Source organism: Sapajus apella, unplaced genomic scaffold (assembly GCF_009761245.1).
Source record: "Sapajus apella isolate SASKATOON/1434 unplaced genomic scaffold, GSC_monkey_1.0 scaffold137, whole genome shotgun sequence".
NCBI classification, from domain to species: domain Eukaryota; kingdom Metazoa; phylum Chordata; class Mammalia; order Primates; family Cebidae; genus Sapajus; species Sapajus apella.
The window spans coordinates 389,740-413,409 of record NW_022437077.1 but is presented as its reverse complement, the minus strand read 5'-3'; the positions used below and the strand labels follow the sequence as shown (position 1 = coordinate 413,409).

The 23,670-nt window shown below is 45.9% G+C and overlaps 1 protein-coding gene across 2 annotated transcripts in view; it reads left to right on the top strand.

Moving 5' to 3' along the window:
- The window catches only part of EYA2 (EYA transcriptional coactivator and phosphatase 2), a 294,310-nt gene that overhangs the window by 47,316 nt on the left and 223,324 nt on the right, over nucleotides 1–23,670 (top strand). The window contains exon 1 of one of the 2 annotated variants that reach the window (XM_032263647.1): nucleotides 22,245–23,325. The exons of the other annotated variant lie outside the window; for it this stretch is intronic. Coding sequence (XP_032119538.1) covers nucleotides 23,180–23,325 — 146 coding nt within the window. The 5' untranslated portion in view covers nucleotides 22,245–23,179. Of the gene's footprint in view, nucleotides 1–22,244; nucleotides 23,326–23,670 lie in introns of those variants that run through there. 2 annotated transcript variants of the gene reach the window in all.

Below are 23,670 nucleotides of genomic sequence, written 5' to 3'. Positions count from 1 at the left end.
CAAGGTTTCGAGGAATCACACAGTTGGGCTCTGGAGTGAGACTCGGTAGGTCTGTGTCCCTTCTCTGACCCTAGCTGTATGACCCTGGGCAAGGCCAGCCACTTAACCTCACCAAGCCAGGTCTCGTCCTCTGTGAAATGAGGACACTGACAGACCTGCCTCATTGGGAGGGTTCTCTGATTTTTTTTTTTTTTTTTTTTTTTTTTTTTTGACATGGAGTCTTGCTGTCGCCCAGGCTGGAGTGCAGTGGCGCGACCTTGGCTCACTGCAACCTCCTCTTCCTGGGTTTAAGCGATTCACCTTCCTCACCCTCCCTTGTAGCTGGGATTACAGACATGCGCCACCACGCCCAGCTAATTTTTATATTTTTAGTAGATACAGGGTTTCACCATGTTGACCAGGCTGGTCTCAAACTCCTGACCTCAAGAGATCCACCCACCTCAGCCTCCCAAAGTGCTGGGATTACAGGAGTGAGTCACCGTGCCTGGCTGGTTCTCTGAATTAATCTGTGCAGAGCAGTGATTCCCAACCAGGAATGGCTCTGTCCCCAAGGGGACATTGGACAGCATCTGTAGACATTTGGTTGTTCCATCTAGAGGGTAGGGGTGCTGCAGGCGTCTAGAGGGGAGGGGTCAGGGATGCTGCCAAACATCCTACAATGTGCAAGGCAGCCCCCACCCCGCAGCAAAAGACCATCCACTCTGAATGTCAGTAGTGTCAATGGTCATCCTCATGTAGAGTGTTGGCCTTAGCATAGTGCCAGTAAAACGAAGTGCTTGTGTTTGTTGAATGACTAAACTAACTTGCTCACTCCAAGTCTCAGCTGCTCCTGGCATGGAGAAAATGTATCCTCTCCCAGAGTTGCCATGAGATTTAACAAGAAATATGCTGGCCTGAGGGTCTCTCTGGGGCCCTGGAAACTGCTATTGGCTGTTGAATGAATATCGTAGTGTGGGGCACCGGGAGTCTCAGATCTGGCATTTGGGCAGGAAGGTTCACTGAGGAGGCCAGCGTGTAGTTCTTCCAACTGAAACTGTTTCTCCCTGAAGGATTTCAAGCACAACATCCACCCAAACAGAAGAGGATGGCGGCAAAATGTACAAAAGGAAGCTAGGACAGGTTTGGCCTCGGCGTTCCCGCCTTGCTGATCTCCAAAGCTGTAGGAATTTAAGGGAAACGCAATCCATGTTCTTGCCTCATTTGTGCATAAGTCATCAAAACGCTGTTCTGTATGAGAACTTCTTTGTGGCTTGAAAGCCTTTGCACACTTTTATTTTTATCTTTTCCTGTGCTCTCTCTTTTTCTGTTTTATCTCTCCCTCTCTCCCCGCCTTGCTTTCTCATTAAAAAGGTGCCTTTTCTCTCAAGTGCAAGAAGTTGACTTGTGCCAAAAACACGCAGGGTGGATGCTCAAAGCTCCCAGGGTTAGCCTGGAGCCTCCCAACACCAGACCTTGAGCAGGCTCCCAGCTTAAGTAAGATCCTCCTCCCTGTTCTGTTCCCCCTGGATGGCTCTGGGGAGCCCCAGAGGGGAACAGGTGAGGGAGCCAAGTGAGGGCCTGGTTGCTCCCAGGAAAGAGAAGATGTCGTGGTCCTGTTTTGGCCAAGCGGTGCTGCTGTGTGCAGATCCCTGTGTGTGATGGGAGACACTCGCAAGGGTCGGGATTACAGACAAGATGCTCAAAGGTCCCTTCCAGTGGTGGGCGTCTGACTCCAGGGTGGGTTTGCGAGGGCTGCGCTGGCTTCGGGGCAGATGCAGCCTCCATCTCCTTACCTGGGCAGTGGGAATGAGGAGGTCTGTTCAGATTGTTGGGATGAGCAGTCAGTGAGGACGAGGATGCCAGGTGTGTGAGTGCTGGGCACTACCCGGCGAGCACTCAGGGCACGCGAGCCACAAGCGGCCCTGCATCCTTAGGGCACTTTCTGAACCTCAGCACCTTCATCTCCAAGATGAGAAGAAAAATAGCGCCCACTTCAGAGCGTCGTTGGGAGAATTCAACAAGCTCCTTGATACAAAGCCCCCAGTAAGACCTGGCATATAATTCATGTTCTGAAAATGTTTATGTCTCACCTCTTACCTAATCCATGCCCCTGCCTGCTCATTCCAAGAAGAGGTATCCGGTAAAAAGGGAGAAGAGTGTAGAAGTGAAGATCCTACCTTTATTTTTTCCTGGCAATTCATTTGATTTTTTAAAAAGAGGCCAGGTGCGGTGATTCATTCCTACAATCCCAGCACTTTGTGAGGCTGAGGCGGGCAGATCATCTCAGCCCAGGAGTTTGAGACTAGCCTGGCCAACATGGCAAAACCCCATCTCTACAAAAAATACAAAAATTAGCCAGGTGTGGTAGTGCATGCCTGTAGTCTTAGCAATTCTGAAGGCTGGAACAGGAGGATCACTTGAGCCTGAAAGATAGAGGTTGCAGTGAGCCCAGATCAAGCCACCACACTCCAGCCTGGGTGACAGCCTGGGTGACAGAGTGGGACCTAAAAAAAGCTGCAGTTAGCAATAGGAAGGCCCTTCCTTTAGTTGAGTAGCCTTAGCTTCATTGGACCTCAGTTTCCTCATCTGTAAAATGGTGGTAATTATAATACCTGCATGGCACAGGTATTGTGGGTTAAATGTGAGCTTCTATGTAAAGTACTTAGGACAGTGCCTGGCAGTTCGTAAGTGCTGTTTTAAGAGTTCGCCACTTTCAGCCAGAGTGACTGGACAGTGACCAATGTTTAGAAAGCCCCAATTCCTTGTTTACTCAGCCCCAGAACATCTCAGGAAGCTGAGCAGCCTCTCCTGTCCCTCTGGTGTTTCTGTTCTGTGCAAAAGGAGAGATTTTGCTTGCCGCCTGTGGAGTTCCCACAGATGCACTGTTTAGTGTTTGCAAAGCCCTCTGAGCCCCGAAGAAATGCAGGCTGCTACGAATGCTATTACCGGATTCCACATTCTCCAGGGCTCTTTGGAGACTTTGGAAGCTGGGGTTTGTTTGGACTTTTCATGACTCGACTCTGGTAATCATTAGGGCGTTTGGTGATCTTAAACGGGCTCTGCTTTTCACCTCTGTGGCCTGCTGGGCCCTTCTGGGCGTGTTACAGGAAGGGAATGCGTCATTGCTCCTATCTGCCTAGTCAGCTTTTGTAACAAGCTCTTGATATGATGATTTTGTGCTTGAGTTAGCTTTTCAGACCTTCTGCGATGCTTTGCCGCAAAAGGTGGAGGTACCGGGACAATCCAACCAAGCCATCAGCTGTTGACAGTGGGCCTGACACCGTTGACCTCAGGATGTAGGTCCCTTTCCCAGTGGGGGTTAGAGTCTCAGTGGTCGAGATTGTCCTTCTCTGGTGCCTGTGCTTGTATTTGAACTTCTTCCGCCTCTGGACCTCACCCATTGGATCCCTGCAGGATCACTGGCCCCTCTGCCAAGACTGGCCATCAGTGGGAGGGCTGCTCCCCTCCCCACTTCCAAGCATAAAGCCCTAGGAGGCCTTGCCCGTGGAGATGAGGTACATAGCTGTGTGTTTTATTGCCATTTATTGTTCTTGTTATTTTAACATTTATGGAGCACGTTTTAGCTGTGAACTCATTTCTTCAGCATCACTGCGGTCAAAATCTCTCCAGGGTGCAGGGCCAAGGGTTACTTTGATTCTTTTTTTGGCTGTTGCCTTATTTACTTTATTAAAAATATTCATTGTGTTTAGGGCTCCCTTTGTTCTAAGAACTTTTCTGGACATGACCCTGGGTCCACCCTAAGCCCCTGATTACCATCATTTGAACGTGGGCCTGGGTATGAGTAAGGCCATTTAGGCCAGCAGTCAGCAAACATTTTCTGTAAAGGGCCATGTAATAAATATTTTAGGCTTTGGGGACCTCTGCTGTAACTGCTCAGTTCTGTTCACATCACATAAAAGCAGCCATAGACAGTATATAACTGAATAAAACTTTATATACAAAACCAAAGAGCAGCCAGAATTTGGCAGCATAGTTTCCTGACCACCCCCTCCCTGCCCACCCAATGTAGATGATGAGGCTTTGTTCTATGAACTCCCTTTTAGTTCTTCCATAGATCTAAAGTGCAAGTCCTTCTTACTGCAGCTTTGGCCTGTTTCCACTTCTTTGTTTGATCCCCTAGAGCGTGAGTTGGCAAACTGAGGCCAACAGCCCAAATCTGGCCAGTTGCCTGTTTTGTAAATAAAGTTTTATTGGAACACAGCCACACCCATTCATTCTGTGTTGTCTATGGCTGCTTTCCCATTACAACAGCAGAGCTGAGAAGTGGCGTCAAAGACCTCTAGGCCCCCAAAGCCTAAAATATTTCCCATCTAGCTCTTCACAAAAAACCTTGCTGACCTCTGCCCTAGAGAGCTGGGAGATGGCTGGCTGAGAAGCAGACTTTTTTTTCATGCACATGAAGAGCATGACTCACCCTTCCAAACTCACCTCAGAACTTTTCTCCCAAGTTCTCTTGTCTCATCTTTCAAAATTTTAGATGTTATTCTGACAAACTTATAGATACAAGTATTATGTTCTCTTCTCTATGAGCACTGTTTTTCATTCAAGCTTGAGATGATCGCTCCATAAATGTAGTGTTAAAATCTATACTTGTAGAAGCCCAGGTCACTGTATATCTGTTTTCTTCATATATATTTACTGTTTATTGTGTCAGGGGATTTACATCCACTATCTCATTCAATTTTCTCAAAAATTGCAGGAGGTGGGTGCTCATGTCATCCATTGTACAGACAAGTGTGAGAGTAAGTCAGGTCAAACCTAGTCTCACAGTCAAAACTTTCAGGTATAAGTAATAGAGAACCCAAGTCAAACTGGTTCAGCGAGTAAAGAGAATTTAGGAGATCAAGAAACTGAGAGTCCAGGGTCAGAGCTCAGTTCAGGTATAGTTGGATGAGGGTTGCTGATGCAGTCAGGATTTCAGTTGTTTTCTGACTCTTGACTTTTTTGTTCTCTGCTTTTTGGGTTTAACCTCAGCCTTCAGGTGGAGCTAGAAGGTGGGGTAACTCAGCCACACCCTCTCAGGGACATAGTAGGTACTCACTAAATGTTTATTGAAAGGATGTACTGCTCAAGATTGGCTTAAAAGCTTGATACTTTTATGTAGGCGTTAGGTTGATATGCATTTTAAGGTTTGTGTGTATCTGTCTGTGTGTAGCCCAGAGGTAAAGAGTGGAAGCACGTTGCTTTGGTTTCAACAGCTGGCTGTGCCACTTACCCACTGTGTGACTTTTGGCAAGAGTCCCAATCCCAGTTCTGCATCTGCAGTTGCCCTGTGAAGTAGGTGCCATCATTATGCACCTATGATGCACAAGGATAGCATGACACAAAGAGGCTGAGCTGCTTGTGAAAGGTGAGTTGTGAAGCTAGATGTGCACCTGGGCATTCAGATTCCATAGCCTGTCTTTCTCTACTATGCATGCAAAGTGCTCAACACAGTGTCTGGCTCAGAGTAAGCTCCCAATAATCAAAAGAGCCATCAATCTAGGCTTGTTTAAAGTTGTTGGTGGACAGGGCAAGGGATTCTCCCAGGATAACACTTAATGAAGTATGGAGTTGAGTGATATAAAAAATAATCACTTTCCCAGAGTCTGGAAGAACTGAATTCTTATTTCCCAGCTGCCTCTAATCTGCGGTGGGACCTTTCAACAGTGTTCTTCTCTCAGACAGAGACTCAGTTCTCACAACCATAAAATAATCTAAGGAGTCTTGAGTATCCTTCTAGCCCTGAGATTATAAGACTCTGTGACTTGATGATGCCTGTGAATTTGAAGGTCTCACGGCTGGGCTCTGAGTTTCCAAGATTGAACATGATTTGGGGTGCTGGAACTGTGGGAAAAGCATGAAAAGTCTCTCTGCAGCATCCATTCCCTGCTCCTCCTTCTGGGGCTTCCTCCACCGAGGAGAAGGAAAGCCCAGACTCCCTTGCAGCTAGGTTCCTAGGAGCAATGGAATGTTAAACAAGCAGATGCACTTCTGTGAGATTTAGAAGGTGGAGGTCATACATAAACTGCCTCCGCTGCATCGGTTGTTTCTGCCGCTGTGCGGGGTCTGGTGCAGTTTGGCTTGCTGCACAGCTTCAGCAGAGGCCCCAGTGAGCAGGCACTAGCTTTATGTGTGTTGAGAGGCATGGTGTCATTGTCTGAGTTCCCCAGAAGCTGATCTCAAGATCAGGGCTCCAGTGCAAGTAGTTCATTTTAGAGGTGACTCCAAGAAATACCAGAATGGGAATGAAGAAGGAAGGCAGGAAGCGAAGGAAAGTAACAGAGGGTGTGTGATCCAACAAGTTAATCCCTGAGCATCTAAGGCTTCACCCTTTTGGGAAAGGGCTTATAACACATGCTGCTGATTTATCCCTCCCTAGGGGTCAGGGAGCTGGGGTCTTTATACCCCACATATGCCAGAGAGAGCCCTCAGGCAAAACATTACACTTGCTGCCATTTGGAAGTTGGATGGTAAGAGACGGAAGGTGGCCGGAGCTGAGGTCCAGAAGTCAGGGGCCGAGTCAGACGGCATCATTGGTGGTGCTGGGTTCTTTGGATTTTACTCTGAGCAAACCAGAAGCTGGCCTCATTTTACCCCGTTTTAGAAATCAGTGTGATTAATCAATAGCTTTGACCATTTGTTTATTAGTCATTCATTCATTCAACAAGGATTTGTTGAGCACCTCCTTTGTGCAGCTCTGTGCTTTTCTAGTTCCCCTGCTGAACAGTGCAGGGCAGAGCAAGCGCCCACCAGAGTAAGAAAGGAGATGGGCATTTTGCTGGAGCTCCTGTTTAGTCCAGAGGCTGCACACAATGGGACAGTAAAACCAGGTCCCCTGCACAGTCTGCCCCGCACCCAGAGGCATCACCTAGAGATCTTCCTGGCAGGCTGAGGCCTGTGAGTTCAGCCCCACTAGCTTCCCCAGGGCAGAGGGTGCCCACACTTGCTGAATAAGAACCTCATGTCGGATCAGCCCCACATCCTAAGCAGGGTACTGTAAGGATGCCTTTATGTAAGAGATTGCATTCCCAGTTATTTTAAGATGCAAAATGAAGGCATTAACCCAGGGGATACTCTCTATCAGGAGTCACTGTACATCTAACACATGGAAAATGAGACTTCCTGAAATATTTCTATTTTACCCTGTTGCAGTTTTGCACAGCTCATAGAGTTCAATTTTCAAATGTCATCCCACTCTGAGAGACTCAATGTTTGAAGTTGTGGAAATATATCTTTAAAAATACTTTTAACAGCATTATCCTTAATATTAAAACTTGGAAAACACAAAAGGGAAATACTTGAGTTGTCATAAGAGCAAATGTTCCTGTAATATTTAGTCATAGTCTAGTCCATTTCATCTTCATGACGACCCTCTGAGGCAGGTGTACTGTTAATCTCATTTTACACATGGGGATGCTGGGATCTGAGGGCTAAAGAACTCCCCAGATTAACCTGGCTGGTAAGGAGGGGTTATGGGACTTGGTTACGGGACCTCAGTGCTAAGGGATAGGATACTGTCATAGGTAGTGTTAGTACAAAATTTTGGGGAATGGTTATGTTTTCCTGTTCAGTGGAAAGGCAGCATCATCATAGAAGATTAGGTATGTTATAAGTATAATGCTTGTTCCTCGGTACCACAAGGGAAAATTAACATTTAGACAAAAAGTTCTCTCAGCAAGGCAATTTTACTTTCTGCAGAAAGGGTACTACTCGCCAGCAGTCTTGCCACAAGAGTACAATGAGCAAAGGAAAGGCAGCCATGTTTATTCCTTATGCATTGAGTCCTCACTGCTGTTTCCAATCTCTGTTGGTTGGATCTAGACCTCACAATCCAAACTGAACCTTATTGGCTAATGACTTAAAACTTTTCTAAATAGGTAGAGGCAATGGAGAACAAAGGAAAAGAGGAAGTCTAAATAATGAAGGGAGAGGAATTTGCTTGCAAAAGGATTTATAAAAGTAATCACAGAAATATCTTGGTTAAAGTACAAAGACATAGAATGTACTTATTCCTTTATATCTAACAGCTCACAGACACTAAAAATGAAAGTATATTCGAATGAGCAGGGTTGGAAGTGTGAGAAATATCCCAAAACACAGGCTTAGAGTTGGGCTTGAGAACATCAGTGGTATGGACCAATGGATGGATATTGGGGCCTGATGATTCTTCCTGATGGAGCTGTCCTGTGCATTGCAGGATGTTTAGCAGCATCCCTGGCCTCTCCCTCCCCAGTTATGACAACGAGAAATGTCCCTGGACATTGCCAGCTGTCCACTGGGAAGTAAAATCACTACAGTTCAGAACCAGCAGCACAGATGCTAAGATCATGGATGCCATTTTTCCTTCCTTTTTCTTTTCTGTGGTTTCTGAATTTCCTTTAATAGGCATGGGTTGCATGAATAAGTAGGAGCAAAGGAGCTCTCATTGGGATGACCATGCCACTCTCCTGTTCAGAACTTTCCAGTGAATTCCCAGTATGTTTAACTTTACCGGGGCCTACAAGGCCCTGTGTGAGCTGGCCCTTGGCTACTTCTTGAACATGTTCTCCTCTCCCTGTGACCCTTACTCACCGTATTTCAACCACACAATTCTTCTTTCTGACATTCAAACATGTCCATTTCATATCCACCCCAGGGCCTTTGCACATGCTGCTCTACCCAGTTGCTCTTTCCTACCTCCTCTTCACACTTGCTCATTCACTTCAAGGGTCTGCTCAAATATCACCTCTTCCGAGAGGCCTTCCCTGATCACCCTGTCATGAATATTTAAGCACCCCCTACTTATTGTAGGTCACCCCACTAGAGCATCATCTCCACTGGGATTCAGACGTTGTTTAATTTATTGTTCCATCCTTCACTCCTAAAGCAATGATCGGCACATAGTAAAAGTTCAATAAGTATTTGTGGAAGGAGGGAAAGAGACAGGGAGGAGAAAGGGTGGCAAATAAGAAAAATAAAATCAGTCAATTTCGGGGCTTACAGTAAAGGAGCAATCTCCCAACCTACACAGCTGTGTTTCTCTCTAAATTCCAATTTATTTTGATTTGTGGTTTGTGGACAAAAGATTTGCGTAGCACACAGTCTCCTGGCAGCCCACTCTCTTTGAGGGAACACACTAATACAGTTTTTATGCCGCCTCTCTCCGCAAATACCATGCTGATGAGTGGCCAGTGTCAAAACAGCAGCAACAACATAAACAGATGCTCCTTCCTTTCAGCTGAGCGACTGAAGAAACCCTGTGTGTCATTCCTGAAACACCAGGAAACGCCACCAAGAGCCACCTCTCCTACGGTTTCATTCTGTTCGGAGCTGTGAGTTCATGTCAACCCTGAGACACATCCCCAGGGAAATGGGTTCTGATAACAGTCAGTTCTTACTACAAGGCATTCGCAGAGGCAAAGGGAAGCTGGGCTGGTGGTCTGCAGCTGAAAAATTGGCAGAAAACTTACTCGAAGTTTTGTGTGTGTGTCATTTGCCTTGATTTTGGGAGTGGGGAAGAAGCACTAGCAATATCTTTGGACATTCTGAAGGTCAGAATGGATGTCCGCATGTCCTGCAGGCGTTTTCTCAGCCTGAGTTGATTTCCTGGTATTGATGGATAAGCAGAGGAAGGCAGGTTTTTCATTCTCTTTTCTCTTCTTTTTCGTTCTTTTGCTGCATTATTCATTTTCTTCCACAGCCATTCATGCAGTCATAATTTTTTATTATTTATTATTTTTGAGATGGAGTTTCGCTCTAGTTGCCCAGGCTGGAGTGCAATGGCAGGAACTCTGCTCACTGCAACCTCCACCTCCCAGGTTCAAGCAATTCTCCTGCCTCAGCCTCCCAAGTAGCTGGGATTACAGGCACACACCACAGCGCCCAGCTAATTTTTTGTATTTTTAGTAGAGACGAGGGTTTCACCATGTTGGCCAAGCTGGTCTCGAACTCCTGACCTCAGGTGATCCACCCACCTTGGCCTCCCACAGTGCTAGGATTACAGATGTAAGCAACTGGGCCTGGCTGTCATTATTTATTTAATGAGCACCTACTGTGTGTCAACCAGGCCTCATACTTGGCACTTAGAGAATCTGAATAAATATAAAATTTATATTTTTTCTTTTTCTTTCTTTCTTTTCTTTTTTTTAAAGACAAGATCTCACTGTTTGTCTAGTCTGCAGTGCAGCAGCACAATCAAGGCTCACCACAGCCTCAACCTCCTGGGCTTAAGTGATCCTCCCACCTCACCCTCCTGAGTGGTTGGGACTACAGGCACATGCCACGATGCTGGGCTAATTTTTTTAAATTTTTATAGAGACAGGGTCTTGCTATATTGTCCAGGCTAGTCTCGATCTCCTGGTCTCAAGTGATCCTCCTGTCTCAGCCTCCCAAAGTGCTGGGATTACAGGCGTGAGCTACTGTGCCCAGTGAGAGCAGATTTTGAATGTTCAAAACACAAGGAAATGATAAATATTTGAGGTGATGGGTACACTAATTACCCAGAAACATTGTATACCTGTATCAGAATATCACACTGTACCCTATAAATATATACAATTATTATGTGTCAATTAGAAGTTTTTTTAAAAAAAATATTGGGCCATTCAACACAGGCCCAGCCACCTCCCTTAGCCCTGGGGAAAGAGAGGGGCATAAAGAAATGTAAGATGCTTTCTCCTTGGTATACTTAATCCCTGACAAAACCCGGTACATCTTCCATGGTGAGATCATATGTCGCCTCTTCCATGAAGCCTCCCTGATTCCTTCAGGTAGAGTGGATGAGGGCTTCCTCTGGGCCCCTCGCTGCCTTGACTATCTCATTGCATCCTACCACGTACCAGCAAAGTCTGATTTTTCCCTTTACATGCCGTTTACATACAGACGCCCTTAGGGCCCCCTGCCCACATCCCTACTCTTACTGCTTCAGTGCGCAGCTGGACTGTGGGTTTCTCGCTGCCAGTACCTGCGTCCCTTTACCCAAGGGCCTTCTCTCGCCACCAGAGAGCCTGCTTTGCCTGCCTGCATGGCAAGTCCAAAGCACCAGTGAGTGAATGCCTCTGTTCCCTGGCATCAGCCTTCAGCCATTGCCTGGCAGGAATGGGTGTATAAATACCACTGCTCCCTCACTATACCCCTCCACCCCATGGGATGACAGCAAGTGTCATTTTCTACACTGGCTTGCACAGTGCCCCAGCAGGCCTAAGCCCCAGTACTTGCCCATAACTTGCTTGATGACACAACCTGTATCTGCTCCCTCTCTTTCTCTTATCACATCTTCAGTCCCCTACTGGTGTTTCTCAGGATCATCTCCCAAATAAACTGCTTGTCCTGGAATCCTTGTTTCAGTGTCTGCTCCTAGGGAGCCCTCATTAAGTCAGAGTCCTCTCTTAATCCTCCTGGGTCTTTCTCTTGTTCCCCAGAACCCAACTCGGGGCCTGCCGTAGAGCAGATGCTCACATCAGTCAGTTGTCAAAAAAGAAATGTATTGAGTAGCTACTGTATGCCAGGCACCATGCCAAGCCCTGGGGACACAGCAGCAGACAGAACCAACAGAGTCCCTGCCCTCGTGAGCTGAGATTCTATGACAATCAGACACGCAAATACATACACGAGCTAACTTTAGACGGTCTCGTGCTCTGGAGGAAATAAAACAGGGTCATGTGCAAGACCTAGGGGTCTTCCATACTCCCTGGGGATTTTTGTTAATGTTAAGTCCAGGCCTTATCTCCAGAAAAGTCTGATTCATTTGGTCTGAAGTGGAGCCTGAGCATTGGTATTTAACAAAAAAGTCACCTCCCAAGGTGGTTCTAATATGCAAAGAACACCTGAAGGTGGGTCGGGGGTGGTGGTGAGGACAGGCAGGTGTCTCCCTAAGGAGGTAGCCTCTCGCTAAGGCAGGCGAACAAGCAGGAAGAGTGCTCCAGGCAGAGGGAGCTGCATGCTCAAAGGCCCAGGGGCAAGAGGTGCGGGTTGTTGAGCATCATGGGAACATGGGCTGCCGGGAGGAGGCACAGAGAGATGAGGCCCACAGTCTGAAGCTCCCGGGTCTTAGAGCTCTTGAGCCATTGTGGCTGAGACCGCAGATCTTAAAACATCAGTGGGTTATGAAATCAATTTGGTGAGCCACCGCCAGCATCGAAAGGAAAAAAAGAATAGAAAATACCAGAGTGTGTTGCACATGAGGTCAGTGTGGTTTTTTGAAACTTTTATTTGAAGTTTTATAAAGGTGTATACTGTACTGCATTGCAAAATGTGTTTCTCACTGTGAGTCTTGGTGGAGGAATTTGAAAGCCACTGTTTTTAGTCCCTGTGAAAGTTTTGAATTTAGCCCAAGGGCAGTGGAGAACCATTAAAGAGGTTTTAGTGGGGGCATGACAAGGTCAGAGGTATGTTTAAAAATCTCACTCCAGGAGTATGCAGAACAGATTTGGGGGAGGGGGGCAGTGGAGGCCAGGAGGCATCTTGCCAGGCTGTTGGAGGCAGTCATTGGGCTGTGACAGAGACCGGAGTCACACATGTCACAAAGAGGTGCACAGGTGGCTGTTGGAGGGATGCAGGAGTCTGCAACGTGGGAGGAGTCTGGGAGATTGAAAGGCAAAATTTCAGGCTTTGCCCGCAACCCCTCCCTGGGATGACCCCCTGCTTGTCACCTGTCCTGTGACACAGGTATCCCAGGCATGACAGACAATAGGCTCTGATTTTAACACTCCCTGTTTGCCAGACACTCTGCTAAATGCTTTCAAGTAGTAACTCATGTAATGCCCTCAGAACAACCCCATTGGTAAGTACTGTTATAATCCCTGTTTCACAGATGAGGAAACTGAGGCCCAGAAAGGATGAATTAATTGCCCAAGGTCACAGCTATCATCAAGCTTTTTAGTTGGCACTCCAGCCAGGCAGTGCGGCTCTAGAGTCGTGTGCTCCAGCGTCTACCGCAGTCACGTGGGAGCGAAGCTGCATGAGTTCCAATTTAGGGGATAATAGACTGAGTTCTGTTGTGAGGATTCAGTGAGGGACAGTCAGTGAGTAATACATTCAGGGCAGTGAGGGCCTGGAGCTTAGGAAGTGGTAGATAAATGAGAGTGCGTTGTGCCACTAGACGCCCAACTTGTGGAGTTGGATTCAGATTCACATAAATTGTAAATGGATGGTGCAACTCTCAGGATTCGAATCCGCCTCTGACACTTACTGCCTGCATAAGGAGTGCGCTACCAGCGTCGGCTCTTGTTATTAGGTGCTCTGTGCCCAGTCTTTAGAACTGAGCCCGGCCTTGGTGGTAAACCCTAAGCATAAGCCATTGATCCTACTGCTCAAGGTCAAACAGGGACACAAGTGCCAGGGCTGGGGTTCAGACCCACAGCCAGCGTACTACTGAGCAACTACAGTCCGGTGTCAAAAGGGCTTTCAACAGTCAAGTTTGGTTTTTCTCTGGCCCCTCAAATCCTTAATCCCTTCTCTCCATGTCTCCCCACAAGCAGTGTTCCCAAATTAGAGCTTCAGGCCCAGGCAGGCTGCCAGAGTCACCAGCACCCCACAGCACAGACCCACCCACAGCCTTGGGCAAAGGTCGGGGGTTGGAGGGAAGCCTCTGAGAGAGCTGGAAGGTTCCAGCCCTGCAGTGGCCACCGGGTGTCAGGACCCAGGCCCCATGCCTCATAGCTCCCAAGTCTGACCTAAGAATGCCTTCTTCCCAGCGTGCGGAACTGTTTGCCTTGGCGTGGGTTGGAGACAGGTGACCCCATCTGGTTGGTTCGGGCCCAGGCTTGTTCGTCCTCCTAGACACTCTGAGGTTGGCACAGTGTTGCCCGCCTTGGCTCCCATCCGCCAAGCTGTTCCCTGCAAGTACGAGTGGCCCTTTCTAGAATGTGTTTGTCTGGTCAAGGTTGACAAACTTCCTGAGCCCACCTCTGTTGACTTTTGTGGGACGTTCTGGCTACCTGGCTGCCGCGGATGCTTCGCTGAAGCCTGTCTTCTATCTTGGGGTGTGGAGTCAGCTAAGCGGGCAGCAGAGCTGGCTGTGTTCACGGAATCTAGTGTCTGGAGAGAAAGCCGGTGCCCATGGCGGCTGGGAATAGAAAGTGAGAACTTGAGGTTTCATGGATGTAGCACCTAGTGATTCCTTGGAGAATTATAAAAGGCAACATGAGAATAAGCTGTTCTTAACAACCAGGACATGAACGAGGCAATCTCTTACAGTCTTTTTTAATTTTTATTTTTTGGGGTGGGATCTCCCTCTGTTACCCAGGCTGGAGTGCAGTGGCACCATCATAGCCTCGAACTCCTGAGCTCACGTGATCCTGCCACCTCTGCCTCCCAAAGTGCTGGGATTACAGGGATGAGCCACTGTGCCCGTCATACCGTTCATTTATTTGTTAACGCAACAAAATACGATTTATCTCATGCTCTGTGCCAGGTGCTGTTCTAAGCCCAGGGATAGAGCAGGAGCACCCTAGTTACAGCCTGTGTTCCCAGGGAGCGTGGTAGGGTCTCCAGCAACACTGAGATAAATGTCACGTTTTACCAGTGTGAGCCACATATGTAATTCCAAATTTTCTAGTAGCCTTGTTTAAAAAATAATGTAAAACAGCACATTTTATTTAACCCAAGATGCCAAAAAATATTATCATTTAAATATATCATCAATACTTTTTAGATTGCTAATGCATTATTTTACTTTTGTTTATATCAAGTCTTTGAGACATTTGGACACATATCAATTTGCTTTTGTTTATTTGTTTGTGTTTGTTTTTGTTTTTGAGACAGAGTCTTGATCTATCATCCAGGCTGGAGTGCAGCGACGAAATCTCAGCTCACTGCAACCTCCACCTCCCAAGTTCAAGCGATTCTCGTGCCTCAGCCTCCCGAATAGCTGGGACTACAGCACATGACACCACATATGGCTGATTTTTGTTTTTAGTTGAGATGGGGTTTCATCATGTTGGTCAGCTGGTCTCGAACTGCTGACCTCAAGCGATCCGCCCACTTCGGCCTCCCAAAGTGCTGGGGATTACAGGCATGAGCCACTGCACCTGGCCCACATCTCAATTTAAATTAGCCACATTTCAAGCCACATGTGGCTCATGGCTACTGATTAGAGTCTAAAGAGAGAGACAAGCATTATACAACTAAATAGTCAGCTATTAATTTCGATGATAGTAAATGTCATGATTGACAAGTTCAGAGTGCAGTGGAAATTAATCCAGTAAGGGAGGATGGTGATAGCAGTAGTGGTATCAGGGAAGGCTTCCTGGAAGCAGTGACTTTGTGATTTTTATGCAGAAACCTAAAGTGGGATGGAGGGGAAGGATGAGCATTAAGGACAGATGCAACAGCTGTGGGCAGACTCCAAGGTGGCAAGGAGCTTTCTGCTTTTAAGGGATATCAGGTAAAATGCTGGTGTCACCAGACAGTAGAGTAGTGAGGAATGCCACAGGAGAAGTTAGCAGGAGCCAGGCCACGTGAAGCAGCTCGCACGGCTCCTGGTGCCGAGCCATGCTGCACTCATAATGACAGTTGGCACCTGGAGAGACAGCTGCTGCTTGCAAAGTTACATCACGCATCAGGATGATTGGCTTGACCTTGTATATTGGATGCCTCCAGGACAGCCCCTCGTGGTGGCATAGACAGCAGTCATCATCCCTCCTTGCAGACCAACAGAACCTTCATCTTGCCTGGCTGACCATGGCCTCCGCCCAAGGAGACGAAGGGTGGTTAGACTAAGCCTCCTGTGATTGGCTGGATGAGATACTGGGGATAGCTGCTTGAGGATGCTGGTGGAGAGGGTCCTCTGAGATAAAAATGAAGGGGACATGTGAGTGGTGCCTCTTTTCCCACCTTCTTCCTTCCTGCTTAGAGTAGGGCCATGTCCAGTTGTGTTTCTTTTTCCTTTCTTTCTTTTCTTTTTTTGCGATGGAGTTTCACTCTTGTTGCCCAGTCTGGGGCGCAATGGCACAATCTCAGCTCACTGCAACCTCTGCCTCCCAGGTTCAAGCAATTCTCCTGCCTCAGCCTCCCAAGTAGCTGGGATTACAGTCATGTGCCACCATGCCCAGCTAATTTTGTTTTTGTTTTTGTTTTTTTTTTTTAGTAGAGATGGGGGTTTCACTATGTTGGTCAGGCTGATCTTGAACTCCCGACCTCAGGTGATCCACCTGCCTCGGCCTCCCAAAGTGCTGGGATTACAGGCTTGAGCCACACCTGGCCAGTTTTGTTTCTTAGAAACATGTCTTATGATGTCCTGTTACCCTAAGGGGAGGCCAAGAGAATGCAAAGGTGCCCATCGAGGACCCTGATCTTGTTAACTCACCTGAACTGCCATCACCAGACATCTTAGCAATTGTGATTAGGCATGTCAGCACATTTTACTGTAACATGCATTGAGTGGGTTGAACCCAAGAATGGCAAACATTTACCTGGCACTTACTGTGTGCCAGGTGTTTGAAAAGCCCTTCCCCTCACTTCATCCTCACAGCAGCTCTCTGCAACTGGCGCCATTTTTATCCCCATTGTATAGACGAGCTGGGACTCACACCCAAGGGTTGTGTCTGTATCTTTTAACCGCCACCCTACACTGCTCCTCCGTGTTTAAACATGGCAGTTTGGAAACTCATTCCCCTTCCCTGCACCACCCCCCAGAACATCTTTCCTCTAAAACAGGGTTTCTCAACCTCAGCACTTTTGACATTTTGGGTTGGATGATTGTTGTGGGACTGTCCTGGGTGCAATGGGATTTTTAGCAGCACCCCTGACTTCTACCCACCGGATGCCAATAGCACCCTCCCCATTGGTGTAAACCAGAAATATATCTAGATATTGCCAGGTGTCCTCTGGGCAACAAAATCCCTCCCCCTCCCCCCCCCACCCAAACACCACTAAGAACCTCTACTCCAAAAGATGTTTTCCTGCCAGTCAATGTGTAGCTCTGCATCCTTGTTCAGGTTAACTTTCTGAACCTCGGTTTCCTCTTCTGTAAAATGAGGGGACAGTATTTCTTACCTCATGGGTTATTTTAAGGATTAAATCAACCAATGTATAGAAAGCAGCTAACAGGGCTGTGTGCATAATGAACACTTGCTCAGTGTGAAGATTTGACCTAGAGGGCTCTTTCTTGTCTGGTTTCAGCTAACAGGAACTGCTAGCTGGAATTTTTTTTTTAATAAGCAAAAGTGAATTACTTGATCTAAGGTGAAATCTACCAGGGTGCTAGTTCAGTGGCCCAGGCTGGAGTGCAGTGGCGCAATCTCTGCTCACTGCAAACTCCACCTCCCATGTTCAAGCCATTCTCCTGCTTCAGCCTCCCGAGTAGCTGGAATTACAGGCACCTGCCACCATGCCCGGCTAATTTTTGTATTTTTAGTAGAGACGGGGTTTCACCATGTTGGCCAGGCTGGTCTTGAACTCCTTATCTCAGGTGACCTGCCCGCCTCAGCCTCCCAAAGTGCTAGGATTACAGGTGTGAGCCACCGTGCCCGGCTGATTGCCAGGAATTAAATCAGTGCTGGCACATAGTAGTTCTTTGTAGTATTCGTTGACTGAATAAGTGACTTGAATCCCTTTGATTAGTTATATAGCTTTTTTTAGATTTCTCTTGTTTCTTGCATTCTTCCCTGTCTTCCTCTTTGTTTCTCCTCTTTTGTTTTTGTTTGTTTACTTGTGTGGTTTTTTGTTGTTTTTTATTTGTTTTTACTGTGGCTTTGGTTTCACTACCCGAGAAATCCCAGACTTCAGCACTGGAAGCTAAAGCTGAACTAAGCTAACTCAGGAGCCTCAAATCTATTTTAAGTGTTAATTCCCTTGGCTTGGTTCAGCCCCACAATGCATTCTTTGGGGATTCATTTAATTTTTCTTAGCAGGTTCTGGCTGGATGTTAAACCTGGCCAAGGGAATGTGCTTCAGGCTATTGAGTTTAGGTTTTATTTAGAATCTGAAGTCCCTCCCCCATTTGTGTACAAACATCATTTTAACACAATTTATTATTAAACGTATGGGGGTGAAGGAGCATACAGAGGTCACACACATTCCCTGAAACATAATCCTGTAATTAAAAGTGCACCATAAAACTTATGCTGTTCCCATCTCTAAGGCTACTTTTATAAAATGCATCTGATGTTTTTCCATAGGACCCTCTGACCTGAGGCATAATGTTAAAAAACAATCAACTCAAAGGGTCTTTGGTTTATATGCTACGTTTGCAGAACACCGACTGCAGTTCTTGGTGAACAGTCAATTCTCAGATTGCCACGGTGAAGCACGATTAAGGCCCATCGAAAGTACTTCCTAAAATCCACAGTGAATATGAATTGATATTTTTCAAAATGGCCACCATTTTGAAAATTTCTCTGTTTCCATTTCACTATTGGCCTCTGCTATAGAAATTAGGATTTTCTCACTGCATGTTCTCACTCATAAGTGGGTGCCGAACAATGAGAACACGTGGACACAGGGAGGGGAACATCCCACACTGGGGCCTGTCAGGGGGTGAGGGGCTAGGGGGAGGGATAGCAGGAGGTAGGGGGTTAGGGGAGGGATATACCTAATGTATATTAGGTATATCTAATATACATTAGGAAATACCTAATGTAGATGATGGGGTGATGGATGCAGCAAACCAGCATGGCACGCGTATACCTATGTAACAAACCTGCACATTCTGCAAGTGTACCCCAGAACTTAAAGAATAATTTTTTTAAAAAGAAATTAGAGTTTTGTGCTTGCTTAAGTGTATATAAAAATAGAGGAGAGGTTCTCAACCAGGGTTGATATTGACAGCAGGGGGCATTTGGCAATGTTTGGAGACAGTTTTAGTTGTTACAACTCGGGGAGAGGGCAGCTACTGGTAAACAGTGAGGAGAGGGCCCAGGGATGCTGCAATTCCCTGTACAACAAAGAATCACCCAGCCCAAAAATCTCAATAGTGCCAAGGCTGAGAATTCCTGAGATAGAGAGACGTTCACTGCATCATTGATTAATATAGGGGAAAAAAAACCCCAAACTGTAAATAACCTGGATGCACATCAGTTGGGGAATGGTTAAATAATAAACTCTGCTACATCATTTCAACGGAATACTTGCAGACATTTAAGAAGAAGCAGGCAGCTCCATGTGTCCTGATGTCGAAAACTGTCCAGGCTGTATTTTTTTATGTGAATAAAAACAAAATACAACAGAGTTTTTGTTAAGCGATTATCTGTTTTGGGTGATATTAAGGAATTTCTGGCTCAATATTAAGGAATATTGTGGCTATGTTTTCCAAAAAGGGTCTTTTCTTTAGAGAGAGACTTACATGGAAATATTTACAAATGAAATGCTATTATGGAATTTGCTGCCAAATGCTATGACAGGGGGAAGTAGGTGGAGTGGAAATGGGGCAGGACTGGCCATGAGTGCTGTGCCTGTGTGATGAGTTTAGGGAGGCTCATTAGATGAATGTGGGTATTTTTGCAGTGTTTTTGGAATTCTCCATAATATAAAGTTGCCACACACACACACACACACACACACACACACACACACGTAAATGCACTGAAGAAAATCTGGCAGGAGATAAGAGATGGTAGGTAGGTAGATAAATACAGACAGACAAATGTGGATTTGGCTCTGTATAACAAAGAACTTAAATAACAGTGGCATAAATAACCTAGGAGTTTATTTCTCTCTCATCTAAAAGTCTGAGTTGACACAGCAGCTCTGCTCTGCAAAGTCATCAGCAGTCCAGATTCCTTTCCTCTTGTTTCCTCATTCTTTAAGTGCTGCCCTTTTCCTTATTGTCCAAGATGGCACTCCATCACATGACATTCTATCCAGTAGGAATGGGGAAAAGAGGAAGGTCCACCCCATTCCTTTTAGGACCTAAGCTACATGTTGCTCGCATCACTTTTGATTCCATCCTATTGACTGTGCTTAGTCACATGACCACAGCCTAACTGCAAAGGAACCTGGGAAATGCAGTCTTTATTCTGGGTAGCTGAGTGCCCTGCTAAGAATTAGTTGTATTTTGCAGAAGGGAGAAGGGAAAGAATACTGGGGATCACCTAACAATCTCTACCACAGTGTACCCAAACTGTGAATGATTAGTACAGATCACTGAGACTGTGGGGAACTTAACTTTTTACATTATATGTTGTTCTGCCTCTTACCACGAGCATGTATAGTTTTTCTTCTGTAAAAAGAAATACAGAAAATGTTATGATAAGTGGCACATGCCATGATCCTTGTCTGTAACACTGTGAGGCTGTAGTATAATTTTTTTGTATTCATTTCACTGATACTCATTGCCTGATTGTTTAATGCCAATTACAATTACTGTATTACGTGCCAAGGACACAGAATTGACAAGACAGACAAAGCCCCCAGCCTCTGAAAGTGAACAGAGAAATATGCAGTATATTTTAAGATAGTGATCAGAATTAAGAAGGCAAATAAAACATGCTCATGGGATAGAAAGTAGGTGGTGATTGGGGGGATTTGGGAAGAGTTTGACAATATGATCAAGAAAGGAGGCTGGGCTCACACCTGTAATCCTAGCTCTTTGGGAGGCCAAGGCAGGTGGATCACCTGAGGTCAGCAGTTCAAGACCAGCCTGACTAACATGCTCCATCTCTACTAAAAATACAAAAAATAGCCAGGCATTGTGGCAGGTGCCTGTAATCCCAGCTACTCAGGAGGCTGAGGCAGGAGAATTACTTGAACCTGGGAAACCGAGGTTGCAGTGAGCTGAGATTGCGCCATTGTACTCCAGCCTGGGCGACAGAGAGAGACTCCATTTCAAAAAAAAAGAAAGAAAGAAAACAAAGCAATCTCTGAGGAGGTGGCATTTGAGAAAACACCACAGGTGGAAGAGGATTTGTTGCAGGAGGAACAGCAAGTGCAAAAACTATAAAGTGGGAACCAATTCACTAGGTCTGAATAATCGCACAAAGGGGAATGTCCCTGCAGGAGAGGCTATAAGGACGGAACTTCCAGGAGGCGAGATTGGAGGGTGGGAAGGGTTTTGGATTAAGTGTTATATTAGGTCATTTGAGTATTAATTTCTCCAAGTTATTGTGGCCAAAAAGTGGCTTTCCTAATTATTTGCAATCATTTTCAAAATAATTAGGAAACATGGAATGTGGAAAAACACTCCATTGGCACAGTGTCATGTGGTGAAAGAGACCTGCGCCTTGTTCCAGCTCTGCCTGTCGTTAGCCGTGGGACCTGAAGAAACTTACTTGATTTGTTAGCCTCCCAGTTTCTTTACTTCTAAGGGTGGAGAAGAGCACTTACTCTGTATCCTATTCTGCGTTCAGAACTATACAAGTGTAGTCATTTCATCCCCACAGCAGCCCTAGGAGGTGGGGACCCTTTGTATCCCCATCTGACAAGTGAGAAAATTGAAGCAGAGAAGTCAAGGAAGATCCCACACCATTAGCAAGTGGCAAAGCCGGGATTTGAACTCAAGCACCCGGGCACCCGAGGAAGCTGCTTAGTCACCACTGTTCCAGGTTCCTGCCAACTCTGCCCACCTCACAGTCTGGTTGGGGGAGTGCAATGAGGAAAGAATTTTGACAGCAACTTGCAAGAATGTAAATGTTGAACAAATGTACTAACATTATTGGAATATTCTAGAATATCTATCTTCTTTACAAATAAATATTTTAAAGTTTCTAAACTCCTAGTGAAAGAACTGATTCAGGCCACAAACTTTAGTGGATGAAACCATGAGATCGGAGGTTAGTGGGGAACTTTATAATGGAGGAAGCAGGAGGTGCTACCTGAACACGAGGGCCTTTGTGGTGTCACTAGAAAGGAGACACCTGGGACTCCTGATGAGCTGCAGCGGTGAGAACCCAGCACCAATTCCAGAGCATTGCTACCCTCCCTCAGATTACTCTGAACCTAATCACAATTCCAGCTGACTTATGGGAAATACAATGAAAAGAGAAATGCGTTAACAACACTGTAAAGAGGCAAATACAGAACATGAGATATTCTGCAAGACAACTGACGAGTTTCCCCAACACATCGAGTCTGTATAAAAAGGAGGGGAAGGCTGTCCTAGATTAAATAAATGTAGGAGATACAATAAGTAAATCTACTGTGCAGACTTTGTTTAGGTCCTATATCACAACCCACCTTTACAAGGGTGTGTTGAGACAACTGGGGAAGAGTGAATGTGGACGGTGTTCAAGATGGCACAAAGAGTGACTGTGAATTTTGTTACGTGTGATGATGGAAAACATCCATATTTTTAAATGAGGTGTATGGAGAAAAGAGGCTTCAAGGTTGAATTTGTTTTAAACACTTGAGCAAAGAGAAAAGTAAACCAACCAAAATTCTGAGAAAAGACACGTTTGGTAAAAATCATGAACATTGTTGTGTCTCAGTAATGGGTGCACAGGAGTTCATTCCACTATTCAGTCTACTTTCATATATGTTGGAAATTTTTCATTAAAAAACTTCTAGCCCTCACCATGAAGCCATCTGATGAAAAGAGAGGGAGGGGAAAAAAAAAACTCATTGTATGAAATTGCATAAAATTCAGCCAACCTCCAAACAAGAATAAAAACAGTTTTTAAAAACACTCATGAATCGCTGCATGGCTCATTCAATTTCAGGGTAATGATGTAATTAGAGGAGATCAGTCATTAGAAAAGATTAATTTTAAGACATCTGCTGCTGTCAGTGGCAGATGGCAGAAGAGGGGAACATTCAAAGCAAGGGGCTCTCAATCCATCTCTGCTACTTACAGTTGGTTTTAGGCAAATGTCTTCGATTTCTGTCCCCACTTTCCTTACCAATAAAATGGGATTGAAGTTCTACCAAACTAAAATGGGATTGAGGTTGGTAGAAGATCGGGAAGATTATGGGGACTCAAATAGGAAAGGCACTTAAAGCAACATCTGGCAGGTGGACAGCGCTTAGTGTACATGAATTACTATTATTTCCATCTTCACAGTTGTCAGTGCGTCATGGGGCACAAATACTAATTTGGACAAGTGAAGATCCTCTCCTATTTGGTTTCCAGTATTCACTTTCTCTTACCCATTCTTCAACATTTCTTTCCCGCCTGGTTCCCTTCCCCCAATAACAATGCCCTTGCTTTGTAGACTCAGAACAAAGCTCGCCACAGTTTAAATGGTTTCAAATGGGTCCAGGTCATTGCAATGAGCTATGGTTGGGGTGAAGGAAAGGGAGAGGAACAGTGAAGGACAACGTTGCTGGTGTGGTACCTGAAAGCAGAATGCCTCTGCAACCTGAGGATTCTCTTTCCTCCCTGGATCTCCTGCCTGCCTCATGGTGGGATACCAGGACTCCAGGACTCCCCCGGTGGCCTCCAGCACTTCATGTTCTCCAGCCATCCTTGGCAAGAAGGACTCTTCCCTTACAGTAAGAGTCCTTGGTGTTTTGCTTTGTGCCTAGTTTTGGTGGTTGTGGGTTGGGGTGTGGGTTTGGTTTGGTTTCTTTTTTTTCTTTTTAATGGCTCTGCGTGAGAAATGTTCTATAAAGTTCTACATTTGGCTCCAGGGCCCTGCTGAACCCAACCAGGAATCAAGCAGAACGTGTGTGGTCCTGTCCCAGTCTGTCACTGCACGTTGGGTGCCTTTTTAAAGGTTGCCTCTTGTGGGCCTAGAGAATATTGGAACACGCATCATAAAATGCAGGCATCCAAACTTGCATCATGTGTTTTTTTCAAAAAGCCGATCTCAAGAGGTTGCATACTGCACGATTCCA